The sequence below is a fragment of the Melanerpes formicivorus genome, unplaced genomic scaffold, assembly GCF_026170545.1.
Source record: "Melanerpes formicivorus ecotype bairdi unplaced genomic scaffold, bMelFor1.0.p_v2 SCAF_75, whole genome shotgun sequence".
Lineage (NCBI taxonomy): Eukaryota > Metazoa > Chordata > Aves > Piciformes > Picidae > Melanerpes > Melanerpes formicivorus.
The window spans coordinates 428,612-449,492 of record NW_027142427.1 but is presented as its reverse complement, the minus strand read 5'-3'; the positions used below and the strand labels follow the sequence as shown (position 1 = coordinate 449,492).

The 20,881-nt window shown below is 52.2% G+C and overlaps 1 protein-coding gene and 1 long non-coding RNA gene across 2 annotated transcripts; one reads left to right on the top strand and one right to left on the bottom strand.

Annotated features, from left to right (window-relative positions):
• Positions 1-734: 734 nt before the first annotated feature.
• Positions 735-4,553, bottom strand: FOXD2 (forkhead box D2). The gene is given in 5 exon segments (XM_068163838.1): positions 735-888; positions 2,660-3,302; positions 3,304-3,347; positions 3,350-3,941; positions 3,943-4,553. Coding segments are annotated over 4 exon segments (1,341 nt in total). The 5' UTR covers positions 4,138-4,553; the 3' UTR covers positions 735-888; positions 2,660-2,792.
• On the top strand, positions 3,151-6,757 carry LOC137454011 (uncharacterized). Its single transcript, XR_010990522.1, has 3 exons — positions 3,151-3,259; positions 5,899-6,061; positions 6,634-6,757. It is a non-coding gene; the product is annotated as an uncharacterized lncRNA (long non-coding RNA).
• Positions 6,758-20,881: the final 14,124 nt, after the last annotated feature.

Below are 20,881 nucleotides of genomic sequence, written 5' to 3'. Positions count from 1 at the left end.
CCCTTGGCACGTTTTCCTCCCACAATTCGCAAACAAGAAAAAAAAAATAATTAAAAATCGCTACTTTATATTAAAATAAGCCGCTCCCCCCCTCCCTTTTCCAGACACACAACCACCACCCAGCCTCGCTGCACATCGCTTTCTTCCTTCGGATCCCGTCTCCTCAAAGCAGGCTCGGTTATTAAAGGAGGCTGAACAAAGATAGCCCCGAGAGCGGCTATCAGCGCATTTTAACTTCATCAAAGACTTCGGGGGAGAGGGAGAGGAGGGGTCTGGCACCTTCTAGTAATGAGCTTGTCAGGAACACCCCTGCCAGAGCAATTGAACAATTTGCACACAAGCAAAAGAAAAGGAGCAGGGAGGGAGGGAGGAAGGGGAAATGCTACAAAAGCCCCTTCAATTTCCAACCATGTGCTTGGCAATCTGGAAAATAGATTCATTGGCCTCCTTATTTCTCCCATGTCGAGTCTTGTAGCCCCTTTTGTAGGAGCTGGACATGAAAGGGAGACAACCAAGTGCCGGACACGAAGATCGCTTTTCAAAAGCAAATGTGTGTGAAGGCGAGATGTGAGACCGCTCGCTGCGGGGAGGCGGCACGTTCAGGAACAACATCAACAAACTGCGCGGAGGTTCGAGGTGGTACAGACAGGGGAGGGGGGAATTAAAAAAGAGGAGAGGAGGGGAGGGGGGAGAAAGGCCGACACCCCTCCGGCACACACCGCCTGGCTCCTGCCTGCGCCCCAGCGGGCCCCGCACAAGGCCCCGCTCGCCCGGGGACAAGCTCCGTCCCCCGCTCTCTGCCTCGAACCTCTCAGCTCTTTTCTTTTTCTCCTTCTCCTTCAGCTGGCTGCCCGGGTAGAAAGGCCTTGATTCTTTACATCAGAGTCCCTGCCAACAAACAAACCAAAGAGCCACGCTTGGTTCCTGAAACAAATAATTTTGGCGGCGGGGTGGGGGGAAAGTTTGGAAAAGAAGGGAGCGCTTAAAGATGTTTATTTACTTTGCAAGTTGTTGCAAAATTTAGGCAGAGATCAAGTTTCATTCGGTCATTCAAATGCTGCAGGCCCAAGGGGGACGTGTGTGCGGGGGGGAAACCCTGCAACTTATTTTCTCATGTGTCAACTTTTTGAAAAAAATAAATAAATAAAAAAATAAAGAGAAGGAGGGGGACAGAGAAGGGATAACCTTCCTCCTGGCCCCCACCTCCTTCCCCCTGGAAATAGGCATGGGGGGTTTTGTTTGGTTGGTTTGTTTTGTTTGAGGGGGGGAACACCGAAAAACAAATATAATTAAAAGGAAAAAAAAATTAAAAGGAAGAAAGAAATCCGGACGGTCCTTTCCCTTGCCGGCCAGAGGACTCAAAGCGGGGCCCCCACCCGCGGCCGGCCGGGAAAGGCCCGAGGGAGGTGATGCCAGTGTGGCAGCCTGTAGCGGTGGGACGGGGCCGGCTGCACGCCCGGCCGCGGAGGTGAGGGAGACACTCGCTTCCGAGCGGGGCTCTCGGCTCTCTCAGCGTGACAAAGGACATCGCAAAGAATTATCCGGATGATGATGATGATTATTATTATTATTATTATCATTATTACTTTTTAACCAGGTCACAAACATTTATTAATTTACACCAACGGCGGACAAAATTCTGTTGCCTTTTCCACATCAAATTATTCACAGATTCTCTCAATAAAATAGATATGACGGATGCACAACCAGTGAGGAGTTAACTGTACTCCGCTCATTAGCTCCCGAATAATCTATATACAAATAATTACCAATACACCAAAAAAAAAAAAAAACCCCCACGCACAGAGGGGGTGGGAAAACAGGGATTTAAAAATAAAAGAAAAACAATAAAAAAAAAGAAGAAAATAAAAAGTATGGAACTCTCCAAACTTTCTGACAGAGCAGATTTTCTTTTAAACGTGCATTTGAATGTCTCCTTGGGAAGGAAAAAAAAAATGAGAGAGAGAGAGAGAGAGAGACAGAGAAAAAAAAAATAAACCACAGTCCTGAGTTTCACCGACTTCGTCTCAAAAATAAAGAAACCCTAAACAGTGCCTTTTAAAACCAAACCCGAAGCTTCAAAGAAACTAAAAATAAGATCGAACCATTAAAAAACATTTTCTTTGAGAGCCGGGGCGAGACAGACACACATGGCCAAAACCGCCCGGGAGAGAGAGACATGCAGGAACGCAAACTGGCTCTCTGCGACCGGGGGTGCCTGCAACTTCTCTGACCGAATTCCCAGGCGATTTGGGGGACCCCCGCGGAAAACCCGCGCCTCTCAAAGGAAACATTTATCACCCTAAGACCTCCGATTTTTTTTTTTTCTTCCTTCCCCTCCTCACGCCCTACAAGACGTTGAGTGTTCAACCAGCCCAAGTCCCAGATTCTCTTACGGCCACTTTATAAATACGCTTTGGCGCTTGCAGGACCAAAACATGTTTTGGTTTTTTTTTTCCTTTCCTCCCTCCCGATTTATTTAGTTATTATTGTTTTCCCGAGCAAAAAAAAAAAAAAGAAAAAAGAAAGAAAAAAGAAAAACCAAACAAAAACAAACCACAAACAGATCTGGATGCCACAGAGCTTGGAAATTAAGTAAAAACTTAAAAGAAAAAAAAAAAAAAAAAAAAGAAAAAAAAAAAGAGGAAATCTTTCCTACCTTAAAACACAACAGGAGGAGATGGAAGGGGGGAGAACAGGGAGAGGGAAGGGGAGCAGTTTCGGAGGAGGAGGGAGAGTTGGGAAGGGGCCGTTTGCTTCGCGAATCTCTCCCCCCCCCTCCCCAGCGCACTTTAAAAATGACAGCTGCTGAGGGATGTGATTTTACTGGAAAAGTTCTGGGCCGGCTGCAGGAGCGGCTCGTGTGCCAGGCTGACCTGGGGCTGTGCGGGGGCCAAGGCGGGGCTCAGCACTGCCAGGACCTGCGCCGGGGGGCCCGCCTGACCGGCGGGGTAGGGTGCGGCGGGCGCGGCGCTGGGGTTGGTACTGGGCGGAGGGGGCACAGCCCCCCCGATGATGTTGTCTATGGAAAAAGAGGGCCGGGAGGGGTGGTTGGTGCTGCCGCCGCTGCCGCCGCCGCCACCGCCGCCGGCGGGCGTGGGGTCCGGCTTCAGGGTCTGGAGTAGGGCGGCGGGCAAGGCGGTAGGGCTCAGCTGGGGGTGGTAGAAGGACTTCCTGCAGTTCAGCTCACCGCCCAGGAAGGAGGGCAGCCCCGAGGCGGCTGAGAAGACGGAGGCGGCGGCGGGAGGCGGCGGAGCCGGTAACGGGCAGTGCGGCGCCGGGAAGGGGAAGGCGCCCGTGGCGCCGCCGCCGCCTCCAGCGGGGTGGTGGTGGTGGTGGTGGGGGTAGCCCTGGAGCTGCAGGCCGTAGTTGTAGCCGTAGGGTCCGTAGGCGAAGCCGGGCAGAAAGGCGGCGGGGTCGGCGGCCCCGGCCCGCAGCAACAGCTCGGGGTGCGGCGGGTGCAGCTGCTGCTGCCTCTTGAAGCGCTTCCTCCGGCGCAGGAAGCTCCCGTTGTCGAACATGTCGGCGGACTCGGGGTCCAGCGTCCAGTAGTTACCCTTGCCCGGGTTGCCGGGCTCCCGGGGGATCTTGACGAAGCAGTCGTTGAGGGAGAGGTTGTGGCGGATGCTGTTTTGCCAGGCGGGGAACTTCTCCCGGTAGTACGGGAAGCGCCCGCTGATGAACTCGCAGATCTCGCTCAGCGTCAGCCGCTTCTTGGGGCTCTGCAGGATGGCCATGGTGATGAGGGCGATGTAGGAATAAGGCGGCTTCACCAGCGGGTTTTTCCCTCCCGCGCTGCCGCCGCCACCCGCGGGCCCCTTCTCCCCGGGCGCGGCGCCGCGGGCGCAAGACGGCTCCGAGCCGCCGGCGGGAGAGAGCCGCTCCGGGGACCCCCCCCATGCGCGCTTTGGCGGCCCCGCTCCGCCGCAGGGCCAGCCCCAACGGGTCGCCGCCGTCCTCTTCGTCCTCCTCCTCTTCGTCTTCCTCCTCCTCCTCGTCCTCGCTGTACTTGCCCCCATCCTGGGTCGGGCCCACCACGTCGATATCTGCGTCCTCCACCTCGGATAGCGGCTCTTCCTCCGGAGAGTGCTCGGACATGATCACGCAGCCGCCGCCGCCGCTGCTGCCCAAAGTCATTGTTGTGCGGCCGGGGCGGCCGGGGCCGGGCTCCCCCCCCCACCTAGCGGCGGCTCCCGGGATGGGCCCGGGGCCGTGCTGGAGGGCTGCGGTCGCCGCTGGGACTCCGCGCCCGGGCGCCGCCGCTCCGCTCCGCGCCCCGTTCGGCCGCGCCGCTGCTGGCGGGGCCGCGGCAGGGCTGCGGGGTGGTGGCTGCGGAGGGAGGGGCGGCGGAGGGGGCGCGGGGCGGGGGCGGAGGGATGGGGCGCCCGGAGGCTGGGTAGGGAGCTTGGAAGCAGCGGTAATAAATAATAGTAATAATGATAATAAAAGGAGAGAGAGAGGAAAAGAGAGGGAGAGGAAAGGGGAAAAAAAATAAAATCGGGGGCTGTGTCGGCTCCGTCGCTGGTCTGGGGGGAGGGAGGGGCGGGGGAAGAGGGAGGGGGGAGGGCAGAAGTTGGGAAGGCGGCTCCCCCCTCCCCACCCCTCCCGAGCTGGGACCCGGTGGAAACGCTCCCACTATGTGTCTGCTGCCAGCGCTCCCCAGGACTTTATACGGCCGCCCCGGCATCACGTGGCGACCGCCGCCCGCCGGCAGCCTCACGGGGCACGGCAAGGGGCTGCCCGGCACGGCCCGGGTCCTCGGGGAGCGCAGCCCCCATCCCCGACGGGGTTGCTGTCGAGGAAAGGCGTTGCCCGCTCCCTCGGTGCTCGGCTGCCCCCGGCTACACCGGGAGCCGGCTGCCGTGGGAAGGGCGATCGGCGCTGGAAAAAGCCCCCCCACTCCAGGCACCTCGCGGTGCTGGAAGTTTCCAGGGCCCGCTCCTGCAGGATGGGACGGCTGCCTCCCTCCTCTGGGAGCTGTGGAGGGTCCCTTCCGCTCCCGGGGGCTGCTCATTCCGGGGACTGAGAGCTGAGCTGCCGTTCTCCAGCAGTCTCGCCAACTAGGACCCTTGTTTTTTCTTGGGCCGAACTCTCGCCCCCTTTGAGGGGTCGTGTGAATTTGGGGCTCCCTTCTCTTCTCCCCTTCTCCGTGCGCTCACGTCACCAACACGTCACATAGCCCAGGGCACCCTGATTGGAAACTCTCCTCCCCAGAGGGCTGCCCCGGGCCCGCACCCGCCGAAGGGATGCTGCCATCGTGCAGGTGTAGGGCGGAAGGCGTGGAGTCACGCTGGGTCCAGCCTCCCTCCCACGCGAGAAATAACCAAAGCAAAGGCCGTGCGTGTCCCCGTGGTGCTGGGACGGCATCCTACTCGACGGGGCCTGCTCGGCCGGGTACCACTTCGCGGGTGGCCCACCAGCAGCCCGGCCAGGCCCCTTCCGGGATGAGGAATCTCCTCCGGCCTCGGGATCCCCCGTCCGCCGCTCCCCTGCCAGCACCGCCCCCGAGGCGCAGCATCCCCCGACGGCTGTCAGGGAGAACTGATAGGCAGCGGACACTCACCCTGCGCTGACTGCAACTAAAGCGTCGGGATTTTGTTGTAACCAGGGGCAGTCCACGCTCCCCCCGCAGCCACAGCGATGTCCCGGTGGGTGGCAGAGTCCCGCTCCCCAGTCTGTGACCGCTGGTTCCCAGGGCAATGACGGGGCGGCCACCCTGGTGCAGGGCGGGGGATAAGGCCACGGCTGCAGTCGCCCTCCCCACGCCCCGTGGGTAGCTGTGGCAGACTGTTGTCCCTGTGTCTGCTACGGACACACGGATCCACTCTCGCGCGGTTTGGGATTTTTGTTTGGTTTGGGTTTTGGGTTGTTTTGTTGTTTTGTTTTGTTCCCTTAGAGGCTCTGCAAACACGCAGCGGCTTTCCCGGGGAAGGATGCCTGGGTAGAGAGGAAGAAGATGGTTTCCTCTAGAGGGGTGCCAGGGCGAGATCCCCCGGACCGGGGCCGCGTTCGGCAGTGTGAGAATCCGCGGTGATGAATTGCAAGTCGCTGCCGTTAACAGGTGCGAGCATTTGGTGATAAAATCTCCAGCACTAATACCGGGGACCCGGGCCAAACAGCTGCGCGGCCCCGCTTCCAAATGCCGGTCACAATTACTCAAGCCCTAACGACTCGGTGCACTGGCTCGCCGAGCTCTGGGGAACCCCGAGAAGCGGGCAGGAGCGGGCAGGATCGGCCGGCGCTTCGCCCTCCCGTCTTCGACTGCAGCAGCTATTGCAAAGCCGGAGCCTCTGCGCGGACTCGGTCGCGTCCCTCTCCCTCGCCGCCAGCGCTGCGACTGGGGAGGATTTTTCGACTGGAGGGTTAAAAATAGTTTAATAATTATGCTAGGAGTTGCACAGGAAGGTGGGAAAATCTGTCCCACGGCCGTGTGTCAGGGCTGGGAGAACTTTCTTGAGCTCTTTCACTTTTATACTCCGGTGCCGATAACGTGCGTTCGCACGGGCATCTCACTTGCAGTGTATGCTTTGTTTTGTTTTGGTTTTTACCTATATATATTTATAGTCACATGTATTTCCTATATATTTTTCCTTTATTTTTCTCTTCTATAAATATATATGTACCTATAATTAGCTAACACGGAAACATGCTTCAGAGACGCCGCATCTTTCCTACGGACTTTCTTTTAACCCTCCGTTCATCAGCCCCGTGGAAGGGCGATGGGAAGAACAAATGGAAAGAACGGAGAGGGAAAAGACTCGAGCTGCTTTCCATTTTTATTAAATAAAATAATAGTTATGTCTCCCCTACATAAACGAAAGTGTCATAAAAAATTCCGAAGCAGCTGCCAGAGATTTCGACCACACACGCAACGGGGCGATTGAATTTCCACTTGGTGCATTTCATGGCAGCGAGGAACCAGCCTGGAGCTGCTCCTTGTGCCTCTTCTGGGCGGCGAAAGGGAGGGCAGGGGGAACACTAAAATAACGTGCTGCGAGCAGCCGAGGGCAGCGGGCACCGCCTGGGGGATGCCCCGCAGCCCCCTCAGAGCCCTGTCGCGGGTTGATCTAAGGTTGGTCGTCCCTGACGGCCCTGCACGGAAGTTGGTCCCGCACGGTTCGAAGGGAAGAAGATGTGAGGGTCCGAGAGTCCGCTGCCCAGACCCCTCGTCCCTACCCTTTCCCTGGCTGCCGGCTCCCCTCTGCCTTGGCGGCAGTCCTCGAGGGGACCCCCCGGCAACGAGCGGCTCAGTGGAGCCCTTTCGCTGCTGTATTCATGGACATCGGAACCATGAAACGGGGAGGGATGGAGGAGAGGCGAGAAGGGTGGATACAAGGCGGTTGTTGGTGGGGTATAACTGGGGTCTTGTCCCCACTCCTTCAGCATCGCCCTTCCAAAGCCGCCGCAGCTCCAGAAACAGCGTGTCCCAATCAGCCATTATCGATACGATTCCTGCCTGTTTTAAGGCAAAATATCGTCCCCATTAAAGTCGGGAGTGACCCGAAAAGAGCCGACAGCGAGTCCCTCCGTCTGCAAGCAACTCCGGTTCGCCGAGTCTGTTTAGCCTCGGCTTTACCACTCGAGATCGGCTGCAGAAACACATCGAAACGAGAAAAAGTACCTAAACTGCACCCGTTCTGAAAAGATTCAACAAAGGCAAGCCCCGTACTGAAACAAACCAGATGGTCGGATCCCAGCCACGTATAGATATGCACGCGCTCCCAGCCGTGCATCCACGCACAGAGCGAGGGGTGAGCGTCAATCGCAGGTTAAACGCCGGGGTAAGAAATGAGGCGGTCTCCCGACAGAGAAACCCTATCGATCTGCCCGAAAAGCTTGCCTTGTCATCGGCCCGCTGTTCCCAGGCGTGCCGGGCTGGGAGGGAAGCATTTTGCCTTGGGTAGATTTCTGATTTTCCTGCTCTCCCCTCTGAAGCATTTCCTTACAGCCAGCCTTCCTTCCCATCTCCTGTTTTAATCCGACTCTGCTTTACATTTCACGTTAAACTGCGGTACGGTGCGTGCATGGCGCTGAGAGCTGGAGGGGTGGGGAGAGTCACCAAAAAGCCTCAGAAGTGAAGGGGATGGGGTGAAAAAAAAAAAAATCAGGGATTTTTAATTGTTTTTTTTCTCCCTCCTTTAAATTGACTCTCACCGCCTGTCCCGTCTGACTTAATGAGGCGTTTGGTGCCGGCGTGCTGATGCCCTGCAGACCGCTTTAGCAGGTGGATCCTCCCAGTGGAGGTTTCCCCCCATCCGGGTGTCCCTGTGTCCCCGCCCGGGCAGCTTCATGCAACGACCAGGCACCTTTTATATTCTTTTTCCGAGCCGGACAAATCTCTTTCTTTGCCTCTCCGCCCAGACCATGGGGTATAAGGTATAAAGAAGGGCAAGGAGACCAACCCCAGAGCAGCGATCGCTGCTCCTGTCCCAGCACTGGCCATGTAAACGCCTAAAGGAGTGGGTCCTGATCGGAGCGTCCTCCTGCACTGTGGTTCACTTGGGGGCAAAGCCCTGGGAAGGGCAGCACCAGGCCCTGCAGCAGCTCCGTGCACTGCCTTTGGCAGCGTGGGAGTTCAGATCCAGCCCAGGCGATGCTGTTCTCAGATCCTTCCACATGATACTGCTTTGCAGTACAAAATCGTTCTTGTTTCTTCTGCCGAGCAGCATCTAAATTCCTCAATTCTGATGAGAACTGCATCTACAAATCCCTCAAGACCTGGTGATGGATTTTTCTGCATTACCTTGTTATCAAGCTTGCCTGACCTCTAACTTCTCAGAAAACGTGAACAAGACAGACCCTGCATCTGCCCAGGCTGCCCCAGGGGGCTCCTTTTCCACTTATGTGATTTCCTTTGATATTATTTCTCTTCTTTCTATATCCAAGGCTCAGACCTTCAGTGCTCCCTGCAGTTCAAGCTTTTTGCTATTTTTTTTTTGTTCCAGCCCCATACTGCCAGCTCCCAGCTTGCAAACATCAGTTTGCAGCCTGCACACCAAACACTGCCAGTGCAGGGAGATAAGTGGGAATGGTGATGCCAAACAGTGTGAGATGCATGAAATTCCTAGTTTGGAAACCACGGCAGCCAAGTGCCTGTATCCATCCCTGCAGGGCTCAGATGTTGGACAGCTCGGTTTTGTCGACTTGCATTTGCAATCACAGGCATCTCAAAATCCACACCAAATAAAAACCCCTGGATTTCAAGGGAGGTTTTTCCCAGGCACCCCACCTGCAAAGCTGAACCTTCATCAGCCTCTGGAGAACAAGTCTCCCAGTCTTTCCTGCTCTTCAGATGAATGGGCAACTCCTCTCCTCCTATACACATACTTAACTAGATGCTGTGATCTGTCTTTAGGACCTTGGGTTTGGGCTTGCAGTTCCCAAACTCTATCTGCTGCCCTCTACCTATAATTGATCCTATCCCACGTTGATTTGAAGCCCACCAGGCAAGCTCATATGCAGCTTAACACTCAACTGATTAACTGGCTTGGTATAAGCTTCTTTCCCATAGCCTTCTTCAGCCATCTGACATGAAAAGAGATGGACACACACACTTACATGACTCAGAGGAACGCAGTGATTTTAAGCCATAAACCACCAGGTGCACTTCTGAGCCTCATCAAAGCCAGCTCTCCCAGTTGCCATAAAAAACACATTAGCCAAAGGCTGATGCACGTGGAGGGCAATTATGCTCTGGCACATGGCAACTAGTATAGAACAGCCTGGTAACTGTGCCTACCACACAAGGTAAAATATCCCTGTGAAAACAGTCCTGCTAAATCACTTCACTCTTCCCTGAATCCCCTGAAAATAAAAGAAAGGACTTGGGGGCTCAAGGGTAGGGAGGGAGTTATATGTGAGAGGGAATCATGGTTTCCCAAACTGGGTGCACCAGTTGCAAGCACCTAATTAAACAGCTACATTCACAGGGATGGAGAAGCTTGTGGTGATGTATCCTAGTCTAAGTTTTGCTTGTTAGCAACTGATCATGCCAAAAGTGCCCAGGGAATCGCTGCTGCTGAATTCTCTGCGTTCAGCAGTTCCACAGCCTGAGTGCCCACCTCACTCACTGAGTTCTCACAAGACCATTTCTGCCAGAAATGTCAACTGAGGACCCTCAGCTTGGGGCCAGGAGCAATACAGAGGGACATCCTTCAAAGGAAGAAATTACAGAGAATTGCTGAGAGATAGTTTGATTAGGACAAAAAAAAATGTTTTACTCTTCTACTACTTCATGCATTCAGCAAATGGATGGAGATACCAGCCTGAGCATCTTGATCTACCTAGCAGGCTCCACCTCCAATCAAGTTGAGGTGAATCCTTGTAAGAAAATCAGCCCTGCACGTACATGCCAATATCTACAGTAGCTTTGCAGATATATTTTGCCTCTTGGCCTCAAATAAGACTATGCCACACTGAGCTGGAGGCTGTGATGTTGCTACTGCACAGGAATATAGCACAGGGCTCCTTTTCTCTCTTCCATTCTTGGGAAAGAGCTAAATAAACAGAGGGAAAACACTGCAATGTAAAGTATGGGGAGGGAGGTGGAGTCTGGAGAAGAGAAGGCTCCAAGGTGACCTAATTGTGGCCTTCCAGTATCTGAAGGGCCTACAAGAAGGCTGGGGAGGGACTTCTCAGGATCTCAGGTAGTGATAGGACTAGGGGGAATGGAATGAAGCTGCAGGTGGGGAGATTCAGGCTGGATGTGAGGAGGAAGTTCTTCATTATGAGAGTGGTGAAGTCCTGGAATGGGTTGTCCAGGGAGGTGGTTGAGGCCCCGTCCCTGGAGGTGTTTAAGCCCAGGCTGGATGAGGCTGTGGCCAGCCTGACCTAGTGTGGGGTGTCCCTGCCCATGGCAGGGGGGTTGGAACTAGATGATCCTTGTGTTCCCTTCCAACCCTGACTGATATTATACTATGATACTCTGAAGTATCTCGCTCATGCAGAGAAGTAGAGGCAGAGCCAAAGCCCTTAACTCTGTCCCATTATCTACTTAAGGACAACCAGTTAGAAAACAAATACCAAACCAGGCATCAGTGTAATAGTCCAGGGTTCAACATGCAGAGAAGAGTGGATCTCAGCTCTGCTACTCCACTGGTGTATGGCTATGTGTGCTAATTCCTCCACTGCATCTCTAGCAGGTCACAGCTCCTCCCCATAGCCCAGCTGTAGTACTTCCACACCTCAGCAACTCTTTTCTTATGGTCTGGGACCCAAAAAATAACCCCTGCTTTTTGCACTGGGACACACAGCCTCCTGGGATGACTTTGAGGCAGTATGGCTGTGAGGGACTATTCTCTATCTCTATAAAAGGGGTGCTCTGCAGGTGCACCACAGGCAAAAGGGACACAGGAGAAACCCATTCACAGCACATCCAGAGCAAAGTGAACTTCCCCCACCCCTGTGGTCTTCAAAGCACCAGAAGAAATTACTACCCCAGCCTGCACAGAGGCAAGAGAGGGGAGGCCTGTCAACACAAATTAAAATGAATCCAGCCACTCTGGGGGTGTTGAAGCTTCATGTATACACACTCCTCCCCTTCTTTACTGCAGGTGAACCTTTGCTTAGGGGAAGAGGGATAGGAAGAGGAAGCTCCATCACTTGGATGGAAGAAACGACACTGAGAGGAAAGGCATCACGAGGTTTCACATCTGGCTTTATGTCACCTGGTTTTTGCAGGATGGATACTCAGCACCACCCAGCTATCCTGATCCCACTAGTGCTCACTAAAAAATGCCTTTTTCTTATTAGCATTTTCCAGGTTTTTGCATAGTCTAGATATCAAGCATTGAAGATGTATTCTAAGAGGGATTGAGGCGCTGGAGTAAGTCAACTGCTCCCTGAAAATACATAGCTGGGGTCCCATAGAGAAGTAGGCTGGTGGGGCTTCCTTCCCAGCACAGAGATAAGCATGCCATCTAGAGGAAATCCCCTTCACTGCCAGGATTGGCAGCTGAAAATTATCCAATAAAGCATAATTAACCTCTGGCTCCAGAGAAAATCCTTCATCCGTGCCCTGCTGCTCTGGGCTGCTGCACAGCGTGTCGCCGCAGGCTGGCAATGTGCCAAGGCGTTGGGCGGCTCAGGAAGGTCCTGAGCACTCAAAGACTGTCCCAGCCCATGCTGGCACATGCTGGCCTGTCCTTTCCACCAAAGGCAATGTCAGTTGCCTGACCTCCCTCCTACGGGGTTTTGAATGTAAAGGAGGAGACGGCAATGTGGGTGCTTCCACAGCACGTGCTCTCTACCTCAAAGGAAGGTGAGGAGGCTGCACATATGGCAGGATAAGTAGCTATATATATTGTATAATGCCCTCCAGTGGCTGCTAGCAGCAGTCCTGGACCTCTGGGTGCCAATGCTTGAGCTGTGGGTGAAGGCCCAAGTATATTAGTGGAAGCAGTGGCAGGGTCACCTCCTCCATCAGCAGCACCCACCTTTGTGAGACACGACCCTGCCGAGACCTTGAGGGGCTGATATGCTTGTGTGGAGTACAGCCTAGCAGTGGGGATGGGGCTCTGGCCTCCCATGGGACAGAGCCACAGGTCCACTCATTTTTTCCCTGAGGAAAAATCTCCTTCACTGCTAACTTCCCAGGCTGGATTGTTCTCACACACTGCTGCTGTCACGAGCACCCTCATCCAAACACTCAGGCCTAGGACATGAGCTGTGGAAGCATGTGAGACATATACTATAGGTCTTCTGTGGTCAAAGTCATAGAATCACAGTATCACCAAGGTTGGAAGAGACCTCAAAGATCATCAAATCCAACCTGTCACCACAGACCTCATGACTAAACCATGGCACCAAGTGCCACATCCAATCCCCTCTTGAACACCTCCAGGGATGGTGACTCCACCACCTCCCTGGGCAGCCCATTCCAATGGATCTTCATGATTCCCTGGCTATCCAGGTGCTATCAGAGCTCACTGTCCACAGCCTCCCCACTTCACCCTTCACAGGCAGCCCACCGAAGCCCACAGCATCTGTACCCCACACATTTCACGTCTTCTCTTCCCAGCACTCCAACAGTGGATAGCATGTCTGCAGTTACCAGCACAAGGCTCTTGTCCCACTAGTAAAAACAAATCCTTCCAGCCCTAAAGATAACTGAAAAACAGTGACCTAGGTCCAAACAGAGAGACAAGTGCTACTGCCCAGCAGGTAGTTGTCTTGTAAAAATGGAAAGTCTTGCCAAAAAACCCAGATTCAGAGATGGGGAAAGAGCAGGAAAGGTTTCATGTGAGAAATAAACACCTTATTCTGCAGAAAAAGCATCTGCATGTGTAGAGAATGTTTGGAGAGGAGCTATTATTGCATTGATTTGCTCATTCTGCAGGGTTTTGTTGTTGTTGTATTTCCATCACTTTTTTTGAACAAGTTGAGACTGCTGACAATTTTGCCACCATCTCAGAAGCTCCTCAAAACGCTGCTCTCTGGTCTTCCCAGGCAGAGCTGAGCCCCAACAATATCTGCAGCACCTTTTTTTTGCTGTCAACAGCAACCCTGTTTCTATTTTTCACCCTCCTCACTGCCTTCTTCCTCACACCAGCGGGCTCTCAGACCCAGCTCTTAATCCAGGTCTTGGAGACCATAGCAAGGATTCACTCATGGCGCCCTCACCGCTTTCACAGCTGCTGTTCCTCACACTCCATGGCAGGGAGGGAAGGCAGGGACGTCCCCATGGCCCATCACAGGCACTTGCCACTCACATGGAGTGGAGGGCTTTGTGGCATTGCCTTAGGAGCCGGTGGGCTTTACAGGTCTCTTATTTCCTGTCATTATCGAGAAGAGCCTAGCTGCAATAAAAATCTGGGCTGAGATCCTACAAACACTTATGCCTGAGCTTAGCTCTAAGCACGTGAGCCGTCAAAGGGGACTATTCATGTGCTTAAAATTTAAGCATGTGCTTAAGCGTCTGTAGGCCTGGAGCCTGTCAGTGTGGGGATTTGTGCCTTAAGCCCATATTCTGGGTCATTATCCTTTTCATGTCTTCTCTGGCATCTCAGAAGATGCTTCAAAGGGGAATTTTCAAGTTCTTCAATAAACTTTGCCTTCCCCAGCAGCCTGGATTCTTGCCTATTCTATGGGGCAATTCTCCTCCCTTGCCTCCCCTCCCCCTGCCAGCGATAATCCTGTGCTATTTCATGCTTGGCCAGACAATTAAGCCCTCTTGCTGCTTGGCTCTGTCTTTGTTATGTATAATTGTTCCAAATAATTAGCCACTATTGCACGCTATTCTGAAACTACTTTGTATTGCAATTATACTTAGAGGGTGAGCATCAGCTCAGGGAGAATCCAAGCAGCAGACAGCCTGGAAAGAAAGGGCTTCGAGCTGGGAGAAGATGGGTATATGCTTAAACCAACACTGCAGAAAATCTAACAATAAATAACCAGCAAGGAGTAAACGTGGCTTGGAGAGGGTCTGCGCCTGGTGGGGTCTGGGCAGGAGATCTGAGGGTGGGCTGCAGGATCTTGGCCAGGGTGTCACCTGGCTGCCACCTCGTGGGTGCTGGCAATGGTGCAAAAAGGCAAAACCATATTCCACTCCCATCACTCCCATGGTGGCTTGAAGGGAGAATCTTGGCCAAGGGACTGGTCTTGTCATCACCATACGATGTAAGGAGGGCACAGAGGTGCATTTGGGGCCTGACAGCTAAAAGGTTCCTAATCCTATCTTTGGGATGTCAAAATTTGTGGTTCCTCGAGGGTACAGACTCCAGATGATGGAACCATGTCATCAGACTCCTGTCTTCACTCCAGCAAAAGCTTCTCTGTGGAGGCTGAGTGCTAGATATGGTGCTCTGTGGAGTTACAGCTCCATGTGAAGCATCTTTTTGAAAATGATCTGGTGCAGCAGAGTCCACTTAACATCTCCCAGCCTCTTGCCTCTCAAGCAGGAAAAACATTAAAAGCATAGGACCAAGGAGCTGATTTGGCCTGACCTGAACTGGTAAATGAATTCCTTTACTGAAACTGGCCTGGTCTAAGCCAGGAGCCAAGGTAGCCAGTGGCAGTGTGCTGGGACAGTTCTGTGCTTTTTGAGATCAATTTTCTTTAGCCAGCCTGAGCTGCTTGAAGCCTTCTGAAAATTAATCTACAGGTCAGCTGGGTTTGGTTTCCAACACCCAGCTAGCTGAAGGGGGTTTAAAACCCAGTGGAGATGTCTGCAGTGCTGATAGAAAGCTCTCAAAATACTGAGGCAGTTTGGTCCATTCTCTGCAGACATCATAAGCTGCTTCCTTTGACTCAGAACAGCCAACAAATGGAAAATGGAACATTTTCCACGTGTGGGGAGAGCTGGTCAAGGTGCACCCTTCCCCCATGCAGCACCCAAGGTGTCCTGAGCCAGGCACGCTTGTTGGTGTTGGGATAGCACAGTTGATTCAATACATGCATAAAACCAACTGTTGCAGTGTAACCACTTCAGCAATCCCACTACAAAGGCTGTGAAATGAGTGGACCTTGGATGCTCTCCCAAGAGCTTGTAGGTGGTGTGCTGCTAACACTCAGGCTCTACCACTTTGCTGTGTAACTGCAGCCTTGCTCCTTGGGTGCTGTAAGGGTCAGGCCATCCCCAGACCTGCCACTTGCATACACCATGTAGCATGTTTGAAACTCATAGCCAGGCTGGCTGCTGCAGACAAGTGCTCCTTCATTGCTGCCCCCTCACCTTAGATCAAGGGTCCAGGTTCTCACTGTGCTTCCACTGTTTCCCTATTTTTCACTCCAGGAAGAAGAACTGCAGGGGAACAGCCAATGCCACCCAGCCCTGCATCCTGTACCCAACAGTGGACTGCCCTGGATGCTTAGGAAAGAGTAAACCAGGTTCTAGCCAGAGAAATCCTTCCTCTCTGGAATCTTCCCAGTCAGTAATTGGTATGTTAGGGATTTCCCAGCCTGGAGGTTGCACCCAGGTTGCACTGTGTTTAATAACAACCCTCTCTGAATGAGCCTCATGTCGTTCTCATCCTGACCCTACCCCAGAGGTCCACGATGTCCTGCCTTAACCCACGGAGCCACGGGCAGGACAGACCCCAGAGCCAGGATGCTGACCGTGTGTGCCAACCCTCCTCGGGTCCCCAGGCCCGGGGAGCGGCTTCCCAGGGCTTTCCACTGGAGGTCAGTGTTGGCCTGAGCACGGCCGCAGGCACCCAGGGCCACCTCGCCCCTGTCAAACCCCCCCGCCGGGGCGATAATCCGATGGGGTAAAGCAGCGAAAGGCAGGGCAGTGTCGCTCTGGCTTTGTTCAAACACAGCAGCTGCAGCAACTGCTCCTGACTAAGTAAGAAGGTCCGAAATATAAAGGACCCAAATATAGTGCAGAAGAGGCAGTGATGGACACCCAATACTCTGAGACAGAGCTCAGGCAGTGCTGACTACCAGACACTCATTTGTTAAAAACTTATTATCAGGTGGCAGAGCTGACCTCAGCCGGTCCTGCTGTCGCCACTGCCCATCACCCCATCACCAGCTGATTTCCCCCACTCAGCCTTGGCTTCAAAGAGACACTGCTGAGTGTCTTCAAGTTGTGTATTTGCAAAGGGCAAAGCACTGCACAGAATAAAAGGTATAGAAGTATAAAAGAGTATAAAAGTGGCAACACTGGGACTGCCAATGGACAACTCTTGGCATCCAGACAAAGCTGAAGACTACTACAAGTTCTCAAGGAAATGTGCTTTGAGTAAAATTTCATCTTGCAACAGAGTGGAAAACACTGTTTATAGCTTGGGAATATCCTCTGGAAAGAACATTCCTTACTGCTTGTTTTAACCTATGGGGAAGCTGTAGGAAAGGGATACAAGAAAGAAACATGGAGAAGGCTGTTGTACACAGGCACACATGGCAGCTCATTTGGTCCTCCCCAGCAGACACTATTTCCCAGGCAACTTTCTCAGAGAGGAGTCTCATTTTGGTTATTTGTTTGTGAAGAGATCTGAATTCAGCCTCATTTGCAATGGGCCATGCCCTGGGAAGTCAGACTGTCCTGGCAATAGCCCATATCTCCACACAAATCCCTTCGGTGTTCAGCATCAGCTTCAGCTTCCCCTCTGCATCTCACAGGCTCGAGAGAGTGCTCTTCTTATCACAGGATGTCTAGAGGACCACTTGCCATCACCCTGAGAGCTGACATTCGTTCTACAATCTCAGAGAGCACAGAAAGTTTTGCCTCTGTTTTTCATGTGGGCAAGAAGGGGAGAGTTATGATTGCCATTATCTGATACTCACTGAGCTCCCTAAATAGAGGAGGATTTCGAAGGAGACTTGGATTCATAGTTGAAATCTGAGTGATAATTACTCCTGTTTCATTCAAATTCTTCTTATTCACTCAGCAGGGACATTGGGAAGACAATAAACCCAATGAAGGGCACACCTATAAACTTCACAAAGCTTAGAACTCCTCTGTCCCAGCAAGGCTCATGCTTTACATGACACTTTAATCCTACTCATTTGCTAGATTCACCCTAACTGTAAACAAAGCTTTGAAAGGAAAGCTTAAAAGCCTGGCTGGGATACATTAAGTTAACCAAGAAGACACTTTTAAGGCATTAGTTTAATGACAATCCCAATACAATTTGCCAGAGGTTTGTGCATGTGAGAATTAATATCTGCAGGAAAAGAAGTAGTCTGTTCCCCACGCTTTCTATGGGGTTTGGCAGCATAAAGTCTATGGGTGAGGGTGGTTTATTGTCACTTGCAAGGGGCTCTGGGCTGAGGCTGTGTGGCTGACAGGGAGGCACGGGGCCCTGGGAAGATGTGCAACCCAGTGCTGCACAGCAGGAGTTGTAATGACACATCAGGGTAGAGTTGCCTGCTCTCTCTGCATTAAGTTTTCAGGGATCCAGTTCATTGTGGTGACTCTCTTTGCATGCCAGAACCCCCTTAAATTATGAGACCCCTTTTACACAAGCATGGATAAGGAAGACATTGAGGTCCTGGGGCATGTCCAGGGAAGAGCAATGAGGCTGGTGAAGGGTTTGGATGGCTTATTATAGGAGGAGTGGCTGAAGGAGCTGGGGTAGTTTAGTCTGGAGGAGAAAAGGCTAAGGGGAGATCTTATTGCTCTCTACAACAACCTGAAAGGAGGTTGTATTAAGGCTGGTGTTGGTCTCTTCTCCCAAGTAACTAGTGATAGGATGAGAGGAAATGGGTTTAAGTTGTGTCAGGGGAGGTTTAGATTGGACACTAGGAAAAAATTCTTTACTGAGAGACTGGTGAGGCATAGGAACAGGCTGCCCAGGGAGGTGGAGGAGTCACCATCCCTGGAGGTGTTCAAGAATCATATATACGTGGCACTTCAGGACATGGTGTAGTGGTCATGGCAGCTGGGTTACGGTTGGACTCAGTGTTCTTAAAGGTCTTTTCCAGCCTTAGTGATTCTATGATTCTGCAGACCCCTCTCTCCAGATCTGGAGCTGGGTGCTGCACTCCAGAGAGCCCCATGACAGGAGAGCACAGGCAGATGGGGGACAGGAACAAGTCACAGCCCAGCTATTCAGGCACCTCTGGGTCCACCACCACTTAACACTCAGAAACACCAAGAACATGGAAAGCCCTTTCTGTCAGCAGCAGGGACTCCTGACGGTTTCAAAGGTGATGGGAAGGTGCAGGCTCATCCAGGTCTGAGATGCCCTGACTCAACCATCTCTTCCCAGTGTATGACATCCAGGCAGAACCACAGTATTTCTTGCCTGTCTCCTCCATCCAAAGGAAAACACTGTTCCCCTTTCATGCTAGTACTTGGTTCCCCCCTACCTCAGTGACTCTCCTGCTCGAGATGCAAACCCAGCAGAATCCCAGCCCAGCCCCCAGCAATGCTGGAGGGAAGCCGGCAGGCTCAGTACTTCAGGCACATGGCTGGCTCTGACTCCGTGGGTACTTAGGCAAGACTTCAAAAGTGATTTCATTTGCACAACATTGCAGGATCAGGTCCTGGGAACGATGTGAGAAGCCTCCTTTCTTCTGACTGTCCTTGTAAGCAATTACTTCAGCATCCCTTCCATTCCTTCTATAGAGACTCTGTGTTACAGACAGGGATGGCAAACTTCCATTAGATAAGAATACCTCTGTCTATAGATAACATCTGTAGAGAGAGGATTTTTTTTTAAAGAGAGACTTTTTTCCCCTACAACACTGTTTCCAAGGAGGGATATCGCTAAGGGATGTGAGAGAAATCTGAAAAGGTGAAGCTGGAGGGACCAGAGAGGACACCCAAAGCCCAGGAGATCAGCTGAAGGCAGCAGATCAAAGCTAGCCCAGTTTTTAGGAAGAGATGAAGCCCCAGTTTTAAAAAGGCCAAGACAAAATAAAAGCATTTTCTTTCATCTCATTCTAAGCCACTCTCAGTTTCTGTGGAGTGGATGGGATAAAAGAATAAAGAAACACAAGCTCCCATACTGTGGGCAAAAGCTGACTCCTTGGGTACTTGCCTGTGCAGCCACAAACAGCAGCCAGAGAATGAGATGCTCAGTTTTGCACCAAACCTTAACTGATATCCAGCTGCTCCTTATGCAGGAGAAATCACAGAATCACAGAAACATCGAGGTTGAAAAGGACTCTCAGGATCACCAAGTCCAACCCAGAACCCCACTCTACAAAGTTCACCCCTAAACCGTATCCACAAATACCACATCCAAACGACCTTTAGAATCATAGAATCAACAAGGTTGGAAAAGACCTCAAAGATCATCAAGTCCAACCTGTCACCCAAGACCTCATGACTGCTAAACCATGGCTTCAAGTGCCACATCCAAGTGTCACGTCCAGTCCCTTTTTGAACACCTCCAGGGACGGTGACTCCACCACCTCCCTGGGCAGCACATTCCAATGGCAAACTACTCTTTCTGGGAAGAACTTTCTCCTCACCTCCAGCCTAAACTTCCCCTGGCGTAGCTTGAGACTGTGTCCTCTTGTTCTGGTGCTGGTTGCCTGGGAGAAGAGACCAACCCCCACCTGGCCACAATCTCCCTTCAGGTAGTTACAGAGAGCAAACATATCCAAAGTTGGTGACTCAACCACCTCCCCGGGCAGCTCATTCCAATGCCGGACCACTCTTGCTGTGAACATTTATTTCCTAATGTCCAGTCTAAACCTACCGAGTCGTAGCTTGAGGCCATTCCCTCTTGTTCTATCGCTAACTACCTGTAAGAAGAGACCAGCACCAACCTCTCTGCAACGTCCTTTCAGGTGGTTGCAGAGAGCGATGAGGAAGCTGCAACAGGGACTGCAATGAACTGCTCTGCTTCAGGGGGCACCCTCGGAACACAGGCGAGAAAGCATAGCTTGCTGCTTGGACCTGGAGGATGTTTAAATTAATAATGATGATGATGATGATGATGATGATGATAATAATAATAATAATAATAATAATAATAATAATAATAATAATAATAATAATAATAATAATAATAATAGAAGCTAAATTGGGGGTTGGGGAATTCTGCCTTCAAACCTGGCGAGGTGGTCTGGCTGTCAGTCCTGTAAATAAAGAGCAGCAGCCTGGCCAGCGAGCATGTTGGAACTGTAATCGATGTCGTTGCCAGAACATAACCTGCAAGGCCTTCCTCAGAGGGAAGACAGGTTCCCTGTTATGCAAATAGGAGCCATTGAGCCCAGTAAGAGCTGCATGGGCGAACCTTGCTGGCGACGGAGAGCTTATTGCAGCCTCCACACGGCTCAGCAGCGGTTGGCTACCCTCCGCTTTTCAGGAAATCACAACAAAGTAGAGAGCTTCAGAAGGTGTCACTAAACATGCAAGACGTGGCGGCAAGTCACAAAAGCTAGCAGCACGAGTCTGTCTCCCACCAGTTAGCAAGGCCGACAATTTCCTCTCCCCAAAGTCCAGGCGGAGCCAGAGGAATAGCAGCACTGGGCTGGTTGGAAG